The 25,916-nt window shown below is 39.4% G+C and overlaps 1 protein-coding gene across 1 annotated transcript in view; it reads right to left on the reverse strand.

Annotated features, from left to right (window-relative positions):
• Nucleotides 1-25,916, reverse strand: part of DNAH12 (dynein axonemal heavy chain 12) — a 149,813-nt gene that overhangs the window by 67,664 nt on the left and 56,233 nt on the right. Inside the window, exons 27-40 of the mRNA XM_089678745.1 lie at nucleotides 25,449-25,694; nucleotides 22,961-23,080; nucleotides 22,263-22,372; nucleotides 21,781-21,961; nucleotides 18,211-18,351; nucleotides 18,021-18,104; nucleotides 17,745-17,933; nucleotides 14,127-14,246; nucleotides 11,945-12,133; nucleotides 10,209-10,360; nucleotides 9,339-9,477; nucleotides 8,032-8,198; nucleotides 7,684-7,939; nucleotides 3,322-3,621 (exon numbers count right to left, since the gene is read on the reverse strand). Of these exons, the coding sequence (XP_089534871.1) occupies nucleotides 3,322-3,621; nucleotides 7,684-7,939; nucleotides 8,032-8,198; nucleotides 9,339-9,477; nucleotides 10,209-10,360; nucleotides 11,945-12,133; nucleotides 14,127-14,246; nucleotides 17,745-17,933; nucleotides 18,021-18,104; nucleotides 18,211-18,351; nucleotides 21,781-21,961; nucleotides 22,263-22,372; nucleotides 22,961-23,080; nucleotides 25,449-25,694 (2,394 nt within the window). The remainder of the gene's footprint in view (nucleotides 1-3,321; nucleotides 3,622-7,683; nucleotides 7,940-8,031; nucleotides 8,199-9,338; nucleotides 9,478-10,208; nucleotides 10,361-11,944; nucleotides 12,134-14,126; nucleotides 14,247-17,744; nucleotides 17,934-18,020; nucleotides 18,105-18,210; nucleotides 18,352-21,780; nucleotides 21,962-22,262; nucleotides 22,373-22,960; nucleotides 23,081-25,448; nucleotides 25,695-25,916) is intronic.

Genomic DNA, 25,916 nt, shown 5'->3' on the forward strand with positions numbered 1-25,916 from the left:
CAAACATTTGTGAAACAATGGGTCTCTCTCAGGAGTTCAGTGAATTCAAGCGTGGTATTGTGATAGGTTGCCACCTGTGCAATAAGTCCATCTGTGAAATTTCCTTCTTGCTAAATGTTCCACGGTAAACTGTTAGTGGTATTATAACAAAGTGGAAACAACTGGAAACAACAGCAACGTAAAATGTCAGAGCGGGGTCAGCGCATGCTGAAGATCACAGTGCACAGACATCGCCAACTGTCTGCAGAGTCAATAGCTAAAGACTTCCATACTTCGTGTGGCCTTCAGATTAGCACAACAACAGTGCATAGAGAGCTTCATGGAATGGGTTTCCATGGCCAAGCAGCTGCATCAAAGCCTTAAATCACCAAGTGCAATGCAAAGTGTCGGATTCAATGGTGTAAAGCACACCACCACTGGACTCTAGAGCAGTGGAGATGTGTTCTCTGGAGTGAAAAATCATGCTTCTCTGTCTCGCAATCCAATAGATGGTTCTGGGTATGGCGGTTGCTAAGAGAAGGATACTTGCCTGACTGCATTGTGCCAAGTGTAAAGTTTGGTGGAGGGGGGATTATGGTATGGGGTTGTTTTTCAGGCGTTGGGCTTGGCCCCTTAGTTCCAGTGAAGGGAACTTTTAAGGCATTAGCATACCAAGACATTTTGGACAATTTCATGCTTCCAACTTTGTGGAAACAGTTTGGGGATGGCCCCTTCCTGTTCCAACATGACTGCGCACCATTGTACAAAGTAAGGTCCATTAGGACTTGGATGAGCGAGTTTGGAGTGGAAGAACTTGACTGGCCTGCACAGAATCCTGACCTCAGTACCTGACCTCACAAATGCACTTCTAGAAGAATGGTCAAAAATTCCCATAGGCACACTCGTAAACCTTGTGGAAAGCTTTCCCAGAAGAATTGAAGCTGTTATTGTCACGATCGCGGTGTCAGACCCCAGACCTTCTCACCAAACTTGTGACCAAAGGACTAGCCGATTTAAAACTGCGATGTCACATGCGTAACAATGCCACACCCAGCTGCACCCTGCACAATGATTTTCCAGCTAATTGGACCACAATCAATGTACCGGCAGCCTGAGCGATTGTTACTGGGTCAGGTTAATTACGCAATTAATCATTCACACTGCCACCGCCTCCTTTTTGTACAGAGAAAGAGGAAACTCGGCAATATCAGCTAAAACACTATAATGGTTGAGATAATCCTCTGCATAATATGGCCACCGCAGACCGATTATGCAGAGAGTTAAACAAACACAGTAGCGTTCTCTTTAGAGGTAGGAATTCGTAAATTGCAATAAAGCGCTATAGAAACAGTTCAACACTTTCAGAAGGAAAGATTTATTACTAAAAGGTCAAACGGGTGCAATGAAAATATTTACAGAAAAGATGTAACTAAGATATATATATAAACATACAGGGACCAACAGCACAGCAAAGAGATATCAGAGAGAGGTGAAAGGGTTTAGGTACTTGCCAAAGTCCTGGGTTAGCAGATGCAAGTTTCAGAGCAAAAGGGCACGGGTCTCCCCAGGTGGTATTGATGTTAAAATGGGAGACGTCTTCAACTTAGACTCTTAGGCCTGACAGTCTATATTGTAGTCCCCCGCAGGGAGTGTCTCTAAAGTCAAGGACCAATACCCTGCTTAGGGCGTGGAGGTATGGGTGGATGCCTCAACTAGAGCCAAAATCTCCCATAACTCATATTTTGGCCCATAACTTTCCAGCTGCACAAGTGACATTCCACCCGCAGGTAGATTATTATGCAGACACGTCTGAGGATTGATTAGATATGAATTATGAAATTATACACTGTGCGGTTCACGAGATCTACTTTTCTGTTTTCCTATGTATCCGGGACAATGCGAGTGACTTATCAAAATGTTCGCCTTCTCGTGGCCAGTCTGATGATAGGTCCGGTTTTTATGTAAGTCTCTCATATTCCAAGATATGAGACATAGGGGGAGAAATGGATTTTGAAAAGTGTTTATGTGTTTAAGTGATTCTGTCACCTACGCTGAGTTAGGTTTATTAGGTTGGAATCTCTTTCAACTCCTGGGAAAGCTTGCCTTATCTCTTACGAGGTGGTACAATTTGCAGGTTCTTTGGACAGGAAGGCCCCGGCTCCCTTGGGGGGCTTTATAGCTCCTATGACCCTCCTGTGACATTCCCAACTCACACACATACTGGCCAAATGTCACTGGGCCTCTCTAAGGAGGGAGGGGGGAAGAATGAGGGAGAAATATATTTGTCAGGATGGTTAATTCCTTTGCCAAGATGGAGGTTGAAGCCAAAATGGTTGAACCGCGTCCATCTCTGGGTATACGCTGTTACAGTTATAGCTGCAAAGGGTGGGCCAAGTCAATATTGAACCCTACGGACTTAGACTGGGATGTCAGTAAAGTTCAAGTGCATGTAAAGGCAGGCACCCCAATACTTTTGGCAATATAGTGAATCTCTAAGGGGTTCTTCTTTACACTGACTCCCAGTGTAAGAAACATTCTTCACACTGCCCACCTTTATAAGGGGGCACTAACCACCAATGTGAAGGTGGCTTTTTCCACTGACCATTAATGTAATGGGAACACTACAATTTTCATGTTCTGTATTTTTCTACCAATTATTATTACTACTATTAATATTATTAGTTACAGTTAATTATTATTACTGAAATAGTTTTGACATATAGACCAGTCCTGGATGTCAAATAAGTCATGTATGCCACATTTGTTTTTCTTTTATTTATTCTTATATTTATATCCACAATGAACTGTTCCCAGTAATGTTCCATTACCTGAAGAAATAATAATAATTAACAGGGGGTTCCCGAAACCTGCAATTTATTTCAAGGTTTCCTCCATGTTAAAAAGGCTGAGAAAGACTGATCTAGAACTACAGTATGGTATTTGCTAAGAACAGAGACAGCATTGCCTACTGAGAACAGAAATCCTAACCATTTTTTCTTCATTTAGAGATTCTCCTAACACATTTACAGAGAATGAAGATTACCAGAATAGCTTTTATGGACACTGAATGGCACAAACAGCTCTAAAAACTAACACAGTACCTTAGGTATTTATTGAACAGCAGACTCTATAGACATGTGTATGTTTAGTCAAGTGTTCCTTCTGCTGGTATAAATAAGTATGGAAATTAGCAGTTCAGTCCCTGCTGCCCCATTGATGGCTATAGTCATGACCTCAGTGTCATGTTATCTCAATACGCGGCCCAAAATCTAAACCTATAATCACTTGAGAGAACAAGTTCTTCAACAAAATACATAAATAGCAAAGTTAAACAAGACTTACAGGCTCATTTCCTTGTTTCAGATGCTCAAAGACCGATTCAAAATTTTCTTTGAAATGCTCTTTAACTACATCTTTTATCAGTTTGAATAGCCAGGACCGATCTTTGTCATCCACTAGGCGGTCATAGAACACTCTCAACACTTCATGGACGAACAGACGCACCATGACACGCTTGTTCTCTACAGCTTCTTTCTTGATAAGCAGGCACCCCTGAACCACCCGAGAGAAGTCCCGAAGATTAAAAGTGTAATGAGATTTGGCTGGGGTGGGCAGCAAGTTCTCCATGGCCTTTTTGTACACCTAAGGTTACCAAACACAAAAAATGTCAGTGAATAGTAGCTAAATGAATACTACAATGGACCATAAAGCATTTATTCATACATGTTTCTAATGATTCTAATAAATCAGTAATACAGGTCCAGTTATATATTATTATTATTATACAGTATTTATATAGCGCCAAAAAGTTTGCTCAGCGCTGTACATTGTAGTGGGGGATAGTACATGAGACATTACAGTAACAATACAATACACGAGGGGTTCGAGGGCCCTGCTCTTTGGAGCTTACAATCTAGGATCACACTAATATATAATATCTTTGGTGTGGTTGGATGTCACATTAGGTTATCAGCTATTTTTGAGTGCTAAGAGGCTAATTAGCAACAGGCTACAGTGTCCATCAACCAATGAGATCAATGTATAGAATTAAAGGATATCCACTATGCTTCCATAGTAAGGTCCTGAAATGTTTGGTAAGCTGTCTGTAAATGAACAGATCCTTATTGTATATTAATATTTGTTTTCAGTCATTTTAGCATGAAGCTGTTAACTAGAATGCATTTCTGTCAATTAAGTCAGTAGAGAGATATCTATATTTTCCCTTTATAATAGTAAATCCAGTTCAAAAAAGATATGTGCACCTAGATTGCTTAACTTTTTTATTAACAGATCTTAAATACAAACATAATTTATCAAAGTGCCTGGTTCTCTAGCTACCTAATTAGATTCCCTATTTCATTCCTCAACTATCATTTTCCAATGACAGCTAAAACCTGATTGCTCTACAGCAATGCCCAGTATAAAGTCTAATTGCAGACACTACAGCAATGAGACCAGTTGTGTTTCATGGACAATGGTCAGGGGAGGATTGGGAACTTCGACCTGGAGGTACAAATACAACCAATTGGCCTTTTTAGGTGTAACACCCTGCCATAATACTGCTTGCAGGATGTTATATGGACACAAGATGGCAGTGTCCTGCAGTCCAGTTATTCAAACTCTGTTGAAAAGCTTTGTGGGATTCGTAGGCTGATTGCAGGACTTCATTATTTGACAGCAAGCTAACAAACTACATTTCCCAGAGGAGCTGGCAGATGGGCTAAGGCAAATAAATACAAAAGCCTTGGAAGTGGATGGAAGAGAGCTGGAGAGCAGGTGTAAGGGGAAAACTGTGCAGGATGCTAAAGGTCCAAGGTGGGCCACAGAGAGTGGAGGAGAGAGGAGGAATCACTGACCGCTGACACTGCTGACACCACTGAAAAGTCCGGAGTGATTCCTGGAGAAGGAACCATGAGGAACCGAGGGCCCCTATCTACAGAGAGATTATCTGCCACCTGACTAAGGCCACAGATCGGGTGAGAGAGTCCCATAATCAAGCCATCTAAGTTGCACATGACATTACTTAATCCAGTTACGTTCAGATACGTCAAACGTTCAGTTTGACTACCATTGGTTCTCAAGTTACACATGTTAAGGCCCAGATTGTTCGGCATACTAGTTATTACACTTACAGCATATCCAAGAGCCTACTGCGATATCTGCCCACAGCAGGTCAAGTTGTATTATTGCAACATGCCTTTTCATATATATATATATATATATATATACAGTCATGGCCGAAATTGTTGGCACCCTTGATATTTCTCCAGGAAATCATGTATTTCTCACGAAACGTATTGCATTAACACATGTTTTGCTATACACATGTTTATTCCCTTTGTGTGTATTGGGACAAAACAAAAAAAGGGAGGAAAGAAAGCAAATTCGACATAATGTCACACAAACCTCCAAAAATGGGCTGGACAAAAGTATTGGCACCCTTTCACAACTGCGGATAAATAAGAATGTTACAAGCATGTGATGCTCCTGTAAACTCACCTGGGGCAAGTAACAGGTGTGGGCAATATAGAAATCACACCTGAAAGCAGATAAAAAGGAGAGACGTTCACTTAACCTTTGCATTGTGTGTCTGTCTGTGCCACACTAAGCATGGACAACAGAAAGAGGAGACGAGAACTGTCTGAGGACCTGAGAACCAAAATTGTGGCAAAATATCAACAATCTCAAGGTTACAAGTCCATCTCCAGAGAACTAGATTTGCCTTTGTCCACAGTGCGCAACATTATCAAGAAGTTTGCAACCCATGGCACTGTAGCTAATCTCCCTGGTCGTGGACGGATGAGGAAAATTGATGAAAGATTGCAACGCAGAATAGTCCGGATGGTGGATAAGCAGCCCCAAACATGTTCCAAAGACATTCAAGCTGTCCTGCAGGCTCAGGGAGCATCAGTGTCAGCGCGAACTATCCGTCGACATTTAAATGAAATGAAACGCTATGGCAGGAGACCCAGGAGGACCCCACTGCTGACACAGAGACATAAAAAAGCAAGACTACAGTTTGCCAAAATGTACTTGAGTAAGCCAAAAGCCTTCTGGGAAAACGTCTTGTGGACAGATGAGACCAAGATAGAGCTTTTCGGTAAAGCACATCATTCTACTGTTTACCGAAAACGGAATGAGGCCTACAAAGAACAAAACACAGTACCTACGGTAAAATATGGTGGAGGTTCAATGATGTTTTGGGGTTGTTTTGCTGCCTCTGGCACTGGGTGCCTTGACTGTGTGCAAGGCATCATGAAATCTGAGGATTACCAAAGGATTTTGGGTCGCACTGTAGGGCCCAGTGTCAGAAAGCTGGGTTTGCGTCCAAGATCCTGGGTCTTCCAGCAGGACAATGACCCCAAACATACGTCAAAAAGCACTCAGAAATGGATGGCAAAGAAGCGCTGGAGAGTTCTGAAGTGGCCAGCAATGAGCCCAGATCTAAATCCCATTGAACACCTGTGGAGAGATCTTAAAATTGCTGTTGGGAAAAGGTGTCCTTCCAATAAGAGAGACCTGGAGCTGTTTGCAAAGGAAGAGTGGTCCAAAATTCCGGGTGAGAGGTGTCAGAAGCTTATTGATGGTTATAGGAAGCGACTGATTTCAGTTATGTTTTCCAAAGGGTGTGCAACCAAATATTAAGTTAAGGGTGCCAATACTTTTGTCCAGCCCATTTTTGGGGTTTTGTGTGACATTATGTCATATTTGCTTTTCTGCCTCTGTTTTATATTTGTTCCAATACATACAAAGGGAATAAACATGTGTATAGCAAAACATGTGTTAATGCAATACCTTTTTTGTGTGAAATACTTGATTTTCAGGAAAAATATCAAGGGTGCCAACAATTTCGGCCATGACTGTATATATATGCTAAAAATGGGGTAATTTAAGGCCTGAATTTTAAATGAAGAAATACTTTGAACAAGATGTTTGCTAGTCTATGGAAATTATATGAATTCACTTGACTATCTTTGTAGCTTTCTGCATTTGGATATATAACAGTCTAATATAAACAAAAATGGAGCCACTCAACTTCAAAAAGTCCAAGGTAAATTTTTCAGTATTGCTCGAAACAGAGAAAACCCACCTGCTCCTCTTACGTGTTGTTCTCCAACAGGAGATCAGTTATAGAGTTTCTATCACTAAACTCATGTTGAAGTGAAATGCATAAAAGGAGCAGGTAGATTTTCTCTGTATCGGGTAATGCCAATAAATGTAACTTTGACTTTTTGAAGTTGAGAAGCTCCATTTTTGTTTGTCTGCTATTTATGTTAAACAAACTTGGACCATCTTGGAGCCAGTACCCCTTGTTCAGGTGTAGCAGAGTAATTTTGATTTATTTCAAATGCTGTGCAAAGGATGTGAATATTGGAAAACTTTGCTGTCAAACTGTGATCATAGGTTGCAGGTCCTACTCTGATTGTTGTTGAATGGGAGAGTATCTCACTGAAAACCACCAGTCCAACATATATCTGTACTGGCCCAGAAGGTGAAAGTTCTCCTGCTCAGTCTTTCCATGTAATGGTCATACAAATTAACTAAAATGAGCAGTCTACTACATAGCATGATCCAAAATTGATGTGCAACAGAAAACTATACACAGTAAAAATCAATATTGCTAAATCAGTCTTCACTGCTGCCAAGTGATGTGCTCCTATTTAAAAACTTTGTTTATCTACTATCTGACATCCTCTCTCTTACCTCCATTGTGCCATTCACAATTTGGTGCCCAACTGTAAAGAATTCAGGGGAGAATTCATTATTTCTCAGGTAGAATGCCACAACTGCCGAGAAGATGCGCACCATGGTCTCATCACTAAAGGCATTGATAGTACAAATGTTGAAATGACGCAAGAATCGTGGCGTCACTGCATTTCTCCCTCCACCTGGTGGCCCCATAGCTGCAATCAGCTGCACATCAACCAGAGTGATTTTGGAGGTGTCCTTTAGGTCATACCTGAGGATGTGATCATAGTTTACATGAAAATGTGAATGCATCACAATCAATTCTAAACACCATTGCAAAAACATTTCTAGTTTTGTAATTACCAGTTTCCATGGTCAAAGAACTGTCTCAGAAGCTCAATAGGTGGTTGTGCACCATATTTTTCTAAGGCTGGCATATTCATGTCATCCACGAATATGACACATTTCTTCCCCATCTGAGGTCCATATACTCCTTTACGTCTTTTATCCAGCCTGTCCATAACAATATTCTGAAAGAATTTTTGATTTATTAGTATATTTGTTGAAGGTTGAAAAGTCTGCCATATTGAAAACTCAGAGGTTGATAAACTAACCAATGAGAGGCTTTAAAATTAATATAACAGTTTTGTAAATATTTTTGCATTTCTCATTATCAGAACTAAAAAATACAATTAAAAAAACATTTGTCACGTAAACAAAACACACATTTTATAGAAGGGGAGATTTACTAAAGCTGGTGCACACAGAATCTGGTGCAGCTGTGCATAGTAACCAATCAGCTTCTAGGTTTTATTGTCAAAGCTTAATTGAACAAGCTGAAATTAGAAGCTGATTGGTTACTATGCACAGTTGCACTAGATTCTATGTGCACCAGTTTTAGTAAATCCACCCCTTAGTCTCTTATATAGCCGTCAAGTGGAACTTTGGGATTTTTTTTTAAACCTTTTTCTGTTTCTACCTTTCAAAAAATACTTTTCTTTACAAACTCTATAGCTTAAGCTGCAATGTATACACATAGCTGAACGAGTCAGATCAGTGATTTATCCTATATGGGACAACTCAGCCTGAAGTTATGGTCAGACAAATTGAAGTAAGAAAACAGTTTATTAAAATCACAAATAAACATACAATGTGTACTAAAAGAACTACACTGCATCTAAGCAAAACAAACCATAAACACTATTTAATTAATTTTTAATAATCAAAGCAAACTCCCCCATCCATCCATGTCTCCATGCTTTATTTTGCTGAGAAACCACTTTGAAAAACACCCCTCTTGCATTTCTGGCCACGGCCATCTTAGTTAAGGGCAGATGAATTTACATCCTAGATTCTGCAATCCATCTGCCTTAGCTGAGAAAGCCCCTCCTCCCCTCTTGGGATGTATAACATAATTTGCCTAGGCATGGAAACCAGAAAGTAACTGAAAAAAATGTATAAAAAAGTTTAAAACAAATAAATATAATATACTTTCCTATCTATCAACTAATGCTACCAGCATAAGGATTAACAATAGTTAATATTGATTGAGAGAGTGAAGTTCTTTATTGTGTTCCTCTTTCAAAATCAATAAAGTAAAGGACGCAGTGACTGTCCATTCTACAGAGAAATCAAAGTAGAGCAAAGCATCACATCTAAATGATACAAACCTGTATTTGATTGGCACTTGTCCGAGCAGAAAAATTAATGAAGAAGGGAAAAAATGTATCCTTGTCCAGATTGTTCATTAGCTTGTCCTTCACGTACACTGATTTACCTGTACCAGTTGGTCCTACAAATAGCAAGGGCCTAATGAAAAGTGAAAATAGTCAGTTAAACGGCAAAAAGATTACTGATTACATGACAGTTTGAATTAATGTGGACCTGAACTCAAAAAGTGAAGATCTGGTATATTATAGGGAAAATCTAAAAATAGTAATTGTGCTTAACCAGTACAGTGGAAAATTTACAGTTTGTCTTAACTTCCTCCTATAAAATAGCAGTGCACTTGCTATGTCTGTGGACTGTGCCTACAGCTTATAGCTGTATATCTGTAGTATTCCATCATCTAAGGTACTGCTGCCTCTGAATAATAGTCACAAGGTTTACATGGAGATCTGGTGAGGTCACTGCTGCGCTGCTGCTCACTGTTCTCCTTGCTGAATAAGAAACTGTACCTGAGGAGTTGTAGTGCAAGGATCTCCCTAATTCATTCATTTGTGGATTTTTGCCTTCTCCACATCTCCTGCTGCTTCTTGATCATTACTTCACCAATCACCAGATCAATAGTTATCAGGGAGTATCTCTGATATGAGGAAGCAAAGCCCTGTCTCTATCCAGATGACCAACCTCACACAGAGAGACGCAGTGCAGAACATGGCATAAGTAAATAAGTGATGAGGGAAAGATCAGTTGCAAGGAACCTACAGGCAAAACTGGTGACAAGTCCTTTGTTTTCTGCTTGTCTTTGTTAGGCAAAATGTTCACAGTACAGGTATTAGGTGTCCAGTGATTGTGAGCACAGAAAACAGTACACTTACTTAGAGTACTTGATAGACATGTCCATGAGGAAGGTATATCTGACAGTATCCATGGTTGGAACAATAATATCTTGAATTTTGGTGTTTTTGTCCCCCACATTTGTGCTTTTGATAAATTCATTCCAGTGAACCCAGCGACCTCTGCCTTTCAACTAGAAAAAAGGGAAGAATTAAAAATTGTCCTGAAATTGTGTAGTTGAAGAACAGAACACCAAACTTTTTTTTATAGCTTTAGACCAGGGGAGGGTGAGAACATGTATTCAGAATACATCAGAGCGCTATTTGCTTGCTCTCTATATAAATATATGTATATATATATATATAGATATATATATATATATATATATACACGGTATATACACACTGTGTGTACATGAAGTTACCATCTCACTTATTCATGTAAAGGTCAAACTTGACCACATCCAAAGCTACCTATTGGTTCTTTAATACAATGAGTAGCCAAATTCCAGATTTGAGAGGGAACATTTAGAGTGACTAATGCATTGTTTCATCATTTGCTTGGTATGAAATGCAAATGTTAGGGAAATCATTTGCTTTAAGGACTTATAACTGTTGCGCTACAAAGAAGGTCTTTTTCATGGACACATAATGTGTAATCCATTTTATGTGATCTCTCTACAGTCTCTGGCTTATATCTGCACTACAGGTAAGGAGCAAGAAAGGATCAACTGAAATTTTCCAAGATAAACTAAAGATGCTAATGCTCAGAGCTAATCATCTTCAGTAATGTTTATTCTATGTGCCAAAAGACTTACACAGTTGCATCAGCACCTATAATATCATGTGTGGCTTTGTGTATAGGGAATCTTTACAGTTTATATGATGTATCAAGAAAACTGAACAATAAAATAAAATAATTTAAAGGATTAAAAACAAGGTTCAGAATAATTTTAAACAAGGGTACAAACATGTGGGCGGGTGCAGGTCCCCCTTTGTTCTGCAGGTAGCACCATGCCATTATTACAGATGGAGTGGAGTCTGTCACCCTATGGACTCCATTAGTATCTCAGAGGTGTCAGCTGTCTGATTAGACATTGCAAGCCCTCAAGATCTCCGGCAGCTATCATGGTATATAATAGGGCACTCATATTGTATTCACGCCGACAGCAAGTGGTAGGTCAGTGACAGAGACTCTGCTGAGTAGGGAGAGTACATAGCACAGGGAAATGTTCAAGATGAGTAAAGTTAGCTCAGGAACAGTGCTTCTGAGGAAACTTCACGGTATCCGGACCAGCAACATGAGACTCTTTGTGGCAGCATTATAGGGTTGTCTAAATTTACTGCAAGCTGCCACCCCTTCAGTGGAAGCTGTTCTCTGGTAATACAGGCCCAAGCCTGGTAACACTGTATGAATAAAATTTGCTATATTTTGTCTTAACAATGCCTAAGAAAACTGTCTTCTTTCATTACCGATAATCTGTAAAATAATCTACAAAATAAATTATTAAATCCAGAACGGTGTGTGTAATCTCACTCTGATTGCGTACCCTGGGCCTAGGCCCCACCTACAACCTGAAGGAACAGCACACAAACTGTGACTTTAAAACATTATGCACAGTACAACTGTGCAAGGTAACCAACAGAAACTAATCAAATGTCTGCTTTCATAATGAAGCATGGTCAGAACAATAAAAGGTGACACTTAACTGACTGGTGAGGTTTTGGAAGCAGTAAGCTTCATATGAACCCTTTTTGGTTTCATAAACATACTTTACCTCATACATGAAATCATATACCAGGCCTTTATCATCAAAAGGACATTCCCATTTTCCTATAGATGCTGGGACTGGATTCTGCTTATTTTTCCCTGCTGTGATTTCCTTGAGAAAAGTGTCAAACTTGCTCCGGCTGTCAGCATCACAGCAGCCACCAACAGACCACACCATGGAGAAAGCAAAGCAAGCCTAAAAGACAGATTTCAAGGGATTACTGAGACAATGGAAGGGAGAAGAAGCAGGAACAAGTATAGACAGTTCCACCTATAACATTGAAATGTCACCCTGGTGAGTTGTAGAATTAGATTGGAAAACTGTGCAGAATAATAGAAAATTGGGACAAATTAACTCCCCATTCATTCCTAGAGGTTCTATGTTACAGCACAACTCCAGGAAAAACTTTACTTTTCAATTTAGTGTGTGGAAGGGTCAAAACCTAGTTGCTTTTATCTCTTGGGGAGATTTTCCTTCACTTCTCATGTGGTTACAGAGACATGAAGTAAACAAAATCTCTCAAACAGGGGTACAGTGAGTAATAACCATTTTTAAAATAGCATGGGTAACGTTGAAACTCTGCCTCTATTGTAGTGATCTCTCCATTTTCCCTGGAATCAGTAAGACCAGAAGTTAAGTGACATCTTTCCACCAAGGACATAGACAACAATAGAAACCTTGTAAAGGTTGTGACCCTTTTTCACCTTAACTAAAATTAAAAATACATTTAGGCTAGAATTTGAGGTAAATGTGATAAGAATGACAGAATCAGAAGGTGAAGTTGTAGGACAACAACATCTAAGAAACATGTGTTCCTCAAGTCTCAGAGGTCAGTTAGCAGACATCATGGGGGTGATTTACTAAAACTGTTGTGCACAGAATCTGGTGCAGCTGTGCATAGTAACCAATCAGCTTCTAGGTTTTATTGTCAGAGCTTAACTGAACAAGGTGAAGTTAGAAGCTGATTGGTTACTATGAACATCTGCACCAGATTCTGCTTGCACCAGTTTTTGTAAATCTCCCCTCATGTGTTTTAACATGCCAGATTAAACCATCTGGAGTCTAGAATATTGGGTGCTTGTTCATATGAACAGAGATGACCTATAAGAATTTCAGAGATGGACAGCTGCATTTACACCTTAAAAATACAAATACATTTTCTTCGTTTTTGTCACTGAAAATTAAGTATTTGCAAACTAAAGGCAAAACTTTTTTTCATTTTAAAAATATAGTAAGGGAGCGTTATAACCCCGGGTTTTTTTTTTTGTTTTTTTGCCACCTGTGTCCCACTGACGAAATTTCATCTTACGTCCTGTCGCATAGCCAAAACTAGAATTGAGGAAAAATCTCTCCAAACTGAGGGACTCCCTTGTTGTCACCAGGGTCACCAGAACTAGTAGTCCCAATTGGAAGATATCCCCGTATTCCTGTTCTGAGGACAACCCAAAATTAGTGATTTTCTTTCACTTTCACTCATGGTGATAAAGGTAACCAGGACAAATATAGAGGGTGAATCTCCTAACTGAAATAGACAACATTTAAAAACTGACAGGTGATCTAATCCCTCTCCATTCAATCAAAAACTACAAAGCTAAAAAAATAAAAAGTTTTATACTTCAAGGTTTTGTTTTCTCATGTAATGCCAGCAGCTGTATCTCTAGTCTGTTTTTATTTTACCCTTATCTGCTTTGGTTAAAAAAGCCTCTTGAGCTCAGTAGCTCAAGCTGAAATGTACGCACACAACTAAATAAGGCAAAGCAGTGACTTGTCCCTTTTCTCTTACCCTGTCAATGAATGTGAATGATTTTAAAAAGTGTCCACAAGTGGATTAATTTTGAACCCCCCATTCATTTCTTTGTTTATACTGTAGAAAAGCTAACATATGTGTTCCAGATGGAGTGGATGGTGGCCTCTCAAAATAAAGAAACCCATGTTCAAAAATTCTTTGACACTGGGAGTCATTATACCAAGCCCTAGTCATTGACACCCAAGAATTGATAGTTCATTGTTTTCAACTCCAAACCATTGGTATTTACTTTTCAGGGCTTTTCTATATGAGATCTCTAACTGGTCTCTTATTGGTCTCTCAGTTCTCGGTTACTGTTCATAAGCATTGTAACAAGAGTACGGCAGACAAAACTTAAAAGTTGGGTGATGACCTTTGATTTAGTGAAAATCACGTGCTTACCATAATCCAAATACGAACGCTCTTACTAGTAGGTTCTTCTTTCACAGCATCAAAAATGAGCATCTCAAAGAGCCTGGTAAGTGAAATCACCACATTGCTGTTGCTAGTTGCCACCAGTTCCTGTCCAGGGAGATAAATACATTTTGAATGATTAGGTTAACAGTATAGAAGCCCTAGAACTTTGAACTGGTTCTGAGCACAGTTCAGCCCCCTGGGCCAGTTCATTTGTGTAGTGTGAGTGGTCTGACCGGTTAAGCAATCTGAGTACAGACTAGTAGGAGAGTCAGGAGCAGGAAGAATCGAACTTGGGTGCAATTTAGTTTATCTGGCCCTGTTATAAGTTTACCCCTAAAGTGCATTTAAGCTCTCTTGGGTATATCTGTTCCTGTTGAGATTCATTTGCTGTGGGCTAGATCCTTATATTTGGCTTGTAAACTCCTACTCCAAAAGTGGATCTCACCCACACCTCCAACTTACAATCATTGGCATGATGCTCTCTAATTTTAATTTAAGGAGGAAGGAGCTAAGTTATAAACATAGGGGATGCCTTAAAAAAATAAAAAAAATATGGTCTCTGTGGCTGGAATAGAAAGAATCAACACATTTGCCACTATCCCCGGGACCTGCTGAGGGAAACTAAATACTTGTTATGCCTGAAGGGTAGGCTAATTGTTATTTTACTAAATCTGTAATGGCTGTACTGCAACATCCCATAGAATAGAATATTATAGACTTTTGAAGAGGATAACTGTCCTGGCTTACCGAGTCTTAGGTCTAAAATGGGCAGGATATTAGAGTCAAAGGTCTTTTTCTGTATGTTCTATAGCATTCTATTTTATTTTCTGTTTATTTGTATTTTTTCATTTGCGTTTGATCACCTCTATGAACACTGTTCTTGTAAGTGCAATTTTTTGTATTTTGTACAAAAAGTGCAAAAAAAAGCTTAATAAAAATTACCTGATTAAAAAACAGTACATTTATCTTGTGTCGTCCCCCATCTACAGTACCCTTCCAAGTCTCATATTCATTCACACCTGATCCAGTGGTATATCACTGACTAGATCTCAGAGCTGCTTGTCAGAATGTTACTGTTTGGGCCTGAGCATGGACTCTGAACCCTCATTAATTCCTATGGGGCTTGTGAGTAAAAATGGAGAAACTGATAAATAGTTTTATGATCTAGTTAGTAATACATTTCAGGACAAGTGAGTATAAGGATAGAAATTCTAGGAAGGGGCCTGAGAACGGAAGGGACTGTGATATAGGTATAATTGCACCAAAGACACTTAAAACCTAATCGCCAACCAAATTTTTAATTTTTTTTTCATTTATTATGAATAGAGCGGGAATGTATACAACCTTTAGAAGTTTTTGCAGCCTGTGACCCCATTTTGAAGATTCGTATTTGATAGGGTGTAAGAAAAGGAAGTAAGCAAACATATTTCCAATTTCTGTCCATTTGTGGATTTTTAGAAAGAACAGGAAGTAAAGGAATTTCTCCCTAACAATGTAAACTGTGAGCAAAAAAATATTCTACTACACTATGAAAGGTTTAGAACCACTGTCACGATTTTATTGCTGTCTGTGTCTCCATGAGGAAGATTTTTCCCTACTCCCTCTCCAGGTACAGGCGCCAGAGAAAATATAAAAAAACCTCCTCTATGGATTCTCACCTTGCCCCAATCCATCAAGCTTTTATGAGACAAGAAGTGAGGGAAAATATTCAACTGAGAAACAGACAACAATAAAATGGCTGTCTGTAGATAAAAAGGGATGTCTGTAGACAAAAACAACCTGTTCAGCTTTGACCAAAACTGAATAATGTCTTTGCTATAGGTGTAGGCCATTTTTGTACCTCATGAATCCTGAATGGAAAGCTTTAAGGACATTGCTCAGGACTTTACCTATTGTTACTGTTCACCTTGACCAGCACAGGAGTGAGCTCTTTCTCTGATTCAAACCCTCTCACATACACTTTCTCTCTCCTGATGCTGTACCTCTGAACTCAGCATTTGAAAGCTCACTTTTGTGATAGTAAAGGCAAACAGTAACACTAGGCCTCTCTTAGCAACGTCCTGGGAGTTTTCTAGTCAAGCTTTATGAGGTACGTACATGGCCTACACCTATAACAATGGCATTTTTCAACTTTAGTCAAAGCTGAACACTTAGTTTTTAAGTACATATGCCCCTTATCTGCATAGGCAGTTTTTTGGTAAAGGTGAACTAACCCTTTAGCCAAAAACATCTGTCTTTGTTGCTGTTGGAGGGTTTTCTTCTGGCTGGTGAAAAGGTTGTCCTTGGGACAGTCTTGTGAAAGCTCTCAAGGTAAGTTCAAACATATGCAGGTCAGAAACCTTTGCATAATAGCACCAGTTCCCGATCCCCAGGCAAAACGCATTGCTCGTTAGCAGATGCGTGGGAGTGCAATTCTTAAAGGCAACCTCACGCAAAAAAACGATGCATTTTCAGGTGTCGGAAACAGCAGAGTGCCGAAGCACCATGCAGTTCCACGTGTCTGCATCTTGCAAACAAGGGTCAGGGACTTTTTCCCTACATTTCCTGCAGGTACAGCACCCCATTCAAATGAATGAGCTGCTGTGCCCACGCAAATGCACCCGCACAAAACGCAGAGGTATGAACCTAGGTTAACGGAGTTCTCAATTCACTCTATCCAAAACTAAAAAAATGTTTTAGCTATAGATACACTTTAATACACTGTAGAAACAGAGCAGAATTACAGTATATGGCAGGTCTTATAACAGGAACTAATCAGATTCCAGAGCATAGTTTCTAAGTGTTGTAACATTTGTGGAAAGGCAACATAAGCTAAATGTTTAACCAAAGGAAGATTACATATATAACATCTGAGGTGTGGAATTCTGTCCACACAGATCATTGGTTCACAGTAGCACGAGTCAGGCTAGGTTCATACCTATGCAGTTTGCATTGCGTTTTGTGGTGCGTTTTTGCACATGTGTTTTTGCCGTGTTTTTTATGCGTTGTGCTTTTTTTTCTTGTTGCTAGGCAGAATTAAAATACAAGATGCATCACACATGCTGCAAAAACGCACTACATGCTTTTCTGCAGATTTCCGTTGAAGTCTAGAGAACAATAAATGCAACTTTTTGCATTAAAAAGAGTCCCTGACCCTTTCCAAGAAACGCACTGGGTGAGGATGTGAACATGTCCCATAGCAAATCATGTTAAATGTACTGTAGTGTGTTTCTGCAAAATGCAAAACGCTGCGGAAAATGCTTAGGTGTGAATCTAGGATAATGGTTCACCATTGTGAAAAATAACGAGAAGTTTTAAATACAGTATATGTGATTAAAACCGACCTTGCAGTAAAATAAAAGGCCTGCCTATTAGATACAGACCACCTCCTCATGTAAAAACACTGCCTAATAGTACTTGAAAAGTGTACCTGTAAAAAAAAATGTTAGCTTATCTATCGAATTTACCCCATCTGCCTCCGGGACACCTAAGCATAGTTATTCAGTTATATTTTAATACAGAGAAATAGGCGTGCAACGAAGCTGAGACAATATTAGTAACAGAAAAAAAACACTTAACAAGGAAACAACCACTACAAAACTCTATACCACAGCAGAATTGTACCTTGCACTGTTTCCTAAGAAATCTTAAAGCTGGTTGTATAAGCCACTGGAATAGGTCTTCTAATAGAGCTAAATGTTCCTTTGTTTTCAAGACCTCAGGAAGAGTGTTGAGCCAAGACTTCACTAAGGGTTCCCAGCCTAGCTGTTGGGGTTCCAGGTAGATCATACCACAACGGCTTACTGTGGCTGGCTGCAGATAGGAAAAAAGTTTTTTTATTTTAATGTTCATATATCAGCTGAGAAAATAATGGTTCCCACAAGACAATGGAAGACATACCGAAGCTTGGGAAAGGTCCATTGTTTCAAAGATGAGACTCATTTGTGCTGACATCTGAATAATCTCACCGCTCATTAAGCAAAGCTGTGGACAAAGACAACAATTTATATCCAAATTTTCCATATATATATATATATATATTATATATATAATATATATACTGTATATAATGTTTTGTCTATTATTTTACCTTTTTATTATCGTCCAGTACTGTGTTCATACTTTCTATCCACAATGTATCAATAGGGCCATCAAACACTACCCACTTTCTTTCTGGGGTCTCAGATAATGCAAATTCACGAAATGTGTTTGCAACAATGCCATCAGTCCACTGTAAAAATTTAAAAACTTTATATTAGCATGAGTGGACAAACAATACAGTTAATATCAAAGCCCTTTTTTAATATCTTAAATAACTCTTAGGACTTTTGTACATATGTTTAGCAAATGTATTTAAAACAGAACTCAGGATATTATTTGTGGATACAATTAGAAAGGAATACTGCTTTTAATGTGTTGTTATTACTGTCTACGTCCCCATTCGGAAAAATTCATTCAGGCTGACTAAAGCTGGAGGTCATTCTGTGCATGCGCTCCTGTTATTGCCTACTGAATAACTCATTTGGGACCAGGGGGAAGATGTAAACATAAACAAACAGCTACTAGGCATCAGCGGTGGCGGTACAGAATTACCTTGTGTACAAAAAAGGCAACAACCTCAATTCCTAACTAGCTTTTGAAGTAAGGTTCACAAAAAATAATGTTCTCCCAGCACACTTACCAGTTTTAAGCAAAAAAATACACACAAAAATGGCACTAACATTTTATATTTAAAACAGAGGGTTTAGTTTCACACATTTGCGAATATATGTGGAAGTAGCACTGCTTCCCAAGACTCCTCTGTAAAGTGCGGTCTTAACTCTTATATTTGAGAATCTCCATATTGGAGCATATATAGCAGTGGACAAATTACGAGCAGGTATGCCTGCAGGCAGTCCATTCCTCCTTAAAGGCACAGGGACACATTAGAAACCCAGCAAGAGCACAATGGCAGCTGAAGGCCAATTTCAGCAAGCAAGCTATATGTACATAAATGGCAAAAGCATCAATTTATAACTAACTTTTAAAGTAAGAATTAACTCCACGTTCAGTCATTCTGAACGAATGACTTCTATGTACTCATCTCAACTCCATACAGAAATACACGTGTATGTCCTTAAAGCAATGAGATGCACTACAGACCATTTCATGTTCAGGATCTTTCTGACAACAATATTCTGCGTACATTTCTACACCTGTGTGTATGAGTCCTATAGGTTCACTGGAGTTGGTAACACAGCAATGTCAGTGCTCACAGACACAACAGAAAGCAAAAGAAACAATCTCTAAAATGAGGAAAATCCTCCCAGACAGTTGTCACAGAAATAAATGTCTCCATTGGAAGATGTCCCCTTTATTTCTGTTTTGGTGACCACTCATAATTTTTATTTTTTCCTCACTTTCAGTGACAATGGTAATGGTTTATAAGACAAATAGAGAGTGTTATTTTCCCCAGCAGAGAGACAGACAGCAAAAAAAAATAATAGGGTTGCTAATAATTTGTTATTTTATTAAAATCTAAAAAAAAAAAAGTTTTAGCTTAAAGTGGTAGTGAAGCCACTCTGTTACTTTTTACCTATAGGTAAGCTTATAATAAAGCTTACCTGTTGGTAAAAAGAATATCTCCTAAATGTGCACCGTTTAGGAGATATTCAGGCTTTTCTTATAGTAGCGCATGCGCTCTGAAGGAATGGCATACCCATGCCGTTCCTTCAGAACACTGTGCTGTGTCCTGAGACTCCCGTGGGCATGCGTGGGAGTGACGTCATCGTGGCAGCCAGATGGCCGAAGCTCGCGAACCAGGAAAGAAGTCCGGGTGAAGATGGAAGCCTCTACAGCGGTGACAGAGTGCCGCTAGAGGGCTTTGTTTTAAGGTAAGTTTTCCATAATGTGCTAGTATGCATCGCATACTAGCACGTTATGCCTTTACCTTGCAGGGGATTTTTTTTTTTTTTTTTTGAGATACGGTTTACTACAATTTAACAAGACAGAGACTGCAGTGAATGGGGCACTAACAGTAAGATTTAGAAGGGAAGGAGACAAAGGGACAGCTCTACTTGTAGCCACAACATTCTACAGATGACCAATAAGTTTCTAAAGGATTCTCACTAGGTGTCTCCGTGAACAGGGGACAGATACCTGCATAAAGAAACATTGGCAAGAGGGCCAAAACTGAGGTGGATTTATAAAAGGCAGATAGACTGTGCAAGTGCAGTTGCACTCATTTTCCCCAGAGCCTAGTGAATGTGGTGAAGTTTTGTTTTGTAAAGAATACCCAATCAACTGCAAGGAAAATTAAAAAAAAAAAACAGCAGTTTTGCTTGTATGTGATTGGATGATGGATGATTGGATGATGGAAATCAGCAGAGCATCACCACATTCACTAAGCTACGGGGGAAATGAATGCAACTGTACTTACTTCCAAAGTGCACAGGCTGCTTTTAGTAAATCCACCCCATTGTGTTTGGGTTCAAACAAATGCCGTGCAAGGCACCGCATGTAATTTGCACGGGAATCGCACCGCATTCCTGTGCGAATTACCTGCAATGTCTGTGCGGTGTGATTTGAGCCATACAAATCATACCGCATTCCACACCAAAAAGGTGCAGGACCCTTTTTTCACCCGCACCTGAATTGCATCACATGGGTGTTCTCATCCATGTGATGCAATTTCTTGCAATCGCATCATGTTTTGCAATCTGTTTCAGGGTGTCATTAATTTAACATTAACAGCCGTACCAGATCGTATGAATGCCATGTGATTGCAATGTGGTGCGGGACACACACAGGATTTGTAGCGTTTCCCGCACCGCATTAGTGTGAACCGGGTCTTAAGAAGTGTTCCATGCTTGCCAGTAGCTTGACCGATATGCCCTTAAGGCTGAATAACACCACAATTTCTGTATTCTGGATGATTTCTGCATACAAGTTCTTGATGCGTTTTTGATGCATTTGGGTGTGTTTTTTATATGTTCAGGTGCGATTTTTCTGCTCTTTTTTTCTTCATTCAATTCAGGACATGTGGTCCCACTGCATTTTATAGGTGTTATTGATGCATTCAAGTATGTTTTTAGTCATTTTGTCGCATTCGTTCCATGAAGAAAAAATGCATCATGTTCTACTTTTGTTGATTCCGGTATGTTTTTGATGCATTTTGCCGCATTCATGATGCGTTCCATACAGAAAAAATGCATCATGTTCTACTTTTGTTGATTGCTCTGGAAAGCACTGAACTGGTGTGAAATAGAGCCATTGCAATACATGAGAAACACTGTGCAAGTATTTTTGATGCAGTTTTTTATGCATTCTGGTGCTTTTTTGATATGTTCAGGTGTGATTTTTTTGCTCTTTTTTTCTTCATTTCAATTCTGGACATGTGGTCCCGCTCCAGTGTGTTTTTTATGTGTTTTTGATGTATTCGATCCATGAAGGAAAAATGCATCATGTTCTACTTTTGTTGACTGCGCTGGAACGCACTGAACTGGTGTGAAATAGGGCCATTGGAATACATGAGAAACACTGTGCATGTGTTTTTGATGCAGATTAAAACCACACTGGACTGCATCTGGTGTGAATCAGTCCTTAGTGTTGTACATTATATACCATTCAAGTTGGGAAGGAATTTTCACAAAACATCCTATAACAAAGGTTGTAGACATACCTCATGTGACACTGGATCAAACTGTCCAAACAACTGTCCCATAGTGATGGATTTTGGATTCACTGTTCTGTAGATGACTTTTTCTTCCTCACACCCTCGTTCATTCATAAGAGACAAAGTATCAGCAAGTACCTGGAGAACTTTTGTTTTTCCAGAAAAAGGCTCTCCAACCAGCATAAAACTGTAGATATAAACATAATGTTCACCACACTATGCAATCTGGGTGTGCTCAATTTTAATACAAAAAGGTAAAAATGCAGGATCAGTCAATCATGATTTGGATGCTACAAAATGTAGGGAGAAGACAAATACTGCTTTCTTTAGTACTCAATGCAAAGAAAGTTATTGCTGATGTATAAGAGGGAAAACAGTCCGAGTTGAGTTCCCAGAACTGACAAACCAAGAAGCAGTTGTTAATTCTATACTTCCTTAGTTATATCATAGTCATCTATGCTCAAAGGAGATGTTCAGTCAACTCTTACCCATGTCTGACAATCATCATTTCATAGGTCTGTATCATCTTCTCCAGGAACACCTTCTCTGGCTGAACATTGTGTTTAATGCAGCACTCATGAGCACACTCCAACAAATCCTGAAAAATGTTAATGCATTTTTACATTAAATAATTAATTTGCCCTTGTTTTGCTTTAAATTGACCTGTGCATTGTCAATGAGAGCAAATCAACAGGCTCACTTTACTGAACCCATTCCCAGAAACACATACTCACCTTTCTGTCATTCCCCTAATGATCCAATCAGCTGCCAGAAGAGAAGAAAGACAGCCCTGTGTATGCTCCAAGTCACTTCAGTTGGTACCTACACAGAACATTGGGGCTTTCTCTGTTCCCATGTATTAGTGATGGGCCAACCACTAAGCACCAGTGTTGTCACATGAAATGAGTCACATGCTCATCTGTATCCCGAAGTACAAGATACTTTCTTTGCTGGAAAGATGAGCATGTACTGACAGGTAAAAAGACATAAAAGAAAACCCGGTGCTTTACCCTGTATTGCAAATGCAAATTATAACAGTATGCAATATATCATAAAATAATATTATTGTGTTCAATAATTATAGGTTACTAGATACTGTAATTGTCAAATCAAAGAAGCAAATCTCCCAAAAAATAGCCAGGAAAAACAAACATACATTACGGCAATTAAATTTAAAGCAACTTACTTTATAGTCTGCTTCAGGCAGATGAATGCCAGGGAACAGGTCACTAGTTATTCCATTAAATAATGGGATATCATGAGAAAGGAACTTAGGCTCATTTACATCCTTAATAGATCGCAAGAGCTAAAATATGAAAAAAAAAACCATGAAGAATATTAATAAAGCAAAGGTCAGAGGATTTCACTGTCTATTTCATATAATGAATAAGTGCATTCAAAGTGTATATGAAGCCAATGTCAAATGGTTAAGATCCCTATCAGTTTTTTTCCGTCTCTCTCTCCTGTTTGGGAGATTTCCCTTGACTTCCTGTCCCAGACACACAGCAGAAGAGATATTTCCAACACAAAGGATTATCCTGTTTTATTCAGCTACTAGAACATATTTTCCCATTGGAAGATTTCCCACAACCTACTTTTCCTATGACAATGTTTTTACTGCAGACAATGGATGGAGTGCAGTGGTGCTAAAGTGTTTTTCAGGTGAAAGGAGGGGGTTTGTCTGTTAATTTTTCGTGTACTGAATATGAGACCGTGCCGGGAGACATGTACATGCACATAGTGCATGTTAGGAAGATCATGTATGCAGCCATGCCCGAAGATATGTGTATACTCATAGTACAGCTCATGTACCAGTGAACAGAATCAGGGCTATGCGTGCATTGGTGCATGTTTGTTAATGCATGAATGTGCATGGGTGGAACAGGCATTTTGGCACCCTGTGGTCTATTACAGAATTTAGGAGAGTTGTTGAGTGGTCGTCAGCTTCAATGACCCATAACCACACCTGCATCCTACTTCTTCTGTACTTTGACCCAACTTGTCTCCTGACTTCAGTTGATCCTCATCTCCAGTTATTGACTTTGGCTTATGACCTGACTCAGTCCTCTTCCTGCTGATTATGTACCACTTCTATCCATCTGATACCAACCTATGTCTAGCTACTGATTTTGCTTCCATCTTCTGAATCTACACATCCTTTGCCCGTTTGTTGCTGATTTTGATCCATTAGACTATAGTTTTGAGTCTCATATTTGCGAGTTCCTGTGCTCCATCAGTGTGACAGCATCCTGCACAAGTTCCAGTCCTGCATCAACAGCATCCCAGCATTACCTGGACTGTCATCTGGCCAGAACCTACCACAGGCACCCATGCCACTCCTTGCCTTCCTATACCCTGTCGTCAACTCCAGGGGAAGCAGGACAGGAGGTATAACGAAAGCCCTCTCGTCAGCTTGGCCTCTATCAAGTGACAGATGGATTGGAAGTTAATGCTGTAACCATTATAAAATATCATGAATAATGTGCATACATCACACCAGCCACCAGCCAAAAGCTGTAGGAGTTTCTGAGTTGGGGAAACAGAAACTGTCAGCACAACAGATAAAATGTCAACCCAGTTGGAATCAATGTACCCACATCCATCTCCCATCCTTTACTATACATGTCTATGTTGTAATTGTAAATATTGGAAAAAATTTTGTATAGGTATCTCAAATTCACCTTGTAGGTTTTGAAAAGAAGGTCTAATTCCAATACAGCTGATGAATATAAACTATGCCTATAATACTGCCAGGGGGAAGTGCTAACCATTTGGCCACTGTGCTGCCCACATCCTTCCACACTCCAAAGACAAGCTGGTAGGTTAATTGGATCCTGTCTAAATTGGCCCTAGTATGTGTATGTATGAATGTAAGTTAGGGACCTTAGATTGTATGTCCCTTGAGGGTTAGGGACTGATGTGAATGTACAATATATATGTAAAGTGCTGTGTAAATTGATGGCACTATATACAGTAAGTACCTGTCATAAATAAACAGATATGACGCACTATTTCTCCCACTGACACCAACAGTGGGGCATAATCCCTTCTACTGACACCCATGATGGGGCGCTATTCCTCCTCCTACTGACCATAGGCGCTATGTAACTGACCACCAACCCTGAGGCAATGTTTATTTTCACTGATGCTAGGCCTGGGACATTTTCTACCTCCACTGGCCCCCCTAAAGTCTGAAGGACAGTAAACTGGCCCTTTGTTTGAAAAGTTTGGAGACCCCTGGTTTAGACTGTAAAGGGTATAGGGTAGATGAGTCAGGCAGATTGTTTACCAGAGTACCCATGGGAACACTGGAACAAGACGTTTTTGTACCAGGTCAAGTCAAAGCCTAGGTCTTTACACATGTGACTACTACTAAAGGTCTGAAACAATACTTTTTATATGAAATTTAAGTATTCCACAATTTTTTTAAATTATTTACCCATCCCAGCAGGACTGTTAACCCTTGAGTATAGGTCAACTTTAATCTCGTTGCAACACACTGTAGAAAGTAGGGGCATTAAAGGTCAGAGAAAAGCTTCATTCTATAAAACACAAAGGCTTCCAGCATTTTATAGACCTATTCTTCAGGATATTTCACATACCATACATCCCTCTACTTATATATAATTTTATATAATTGAAATATATCACCATATCCTCAAGCCAGCACTTACTAGAATATCTTCATTTTCGTTGGGGAATTTCAGCTTCAAGTTTCCAGCAGCCACTAGAACTGCCTTCACTGCACGCATGCCATAATCATAATGAAACTGGGAGGATAGCTGCTCAGAACACAGCCTATATGTCATTACGATCTTGACTGATAAAGGCTTTGCATGTAGAAACCCATATGAATAAAGTGAGATCTCTGCAATCAGTGCATAGTTGGGAACCATCATAGCTACAGTCCGGAAAAGAACCTGTAATAAATGATGTAGATTTATAAAGAAAATCTAAAAAGTGATAGATTCACTACTAGATCCAAACAATGTAGCCTAAATAGCAGAGGAAATTGTTGTCAATGAAATCTGCTGTGGCCAATGACAAACAAACCCTTTCATATCTGATTGGATCCAAACATACAGGGGTTGATTGAGCTTTGTGAATGTGGTAAAGTTTCACTTTCCAAAGAATACCCAATC

The sequence above is a fragment of the Staurois parvus genome, unplaced genomic scaffold, assembly GCF_062004578.1.
Source record: "Staurois parvus isolate SC_StPar_1 unplaced genomic scaffold, SC_StPar_1.0 ptg000209l, whole genome shotgun sequence".
NCBI lineage: Eukaryota > Metazoa > Chordata > Amphibia > Anura > Ranidae > Staurois > Staurois parvus.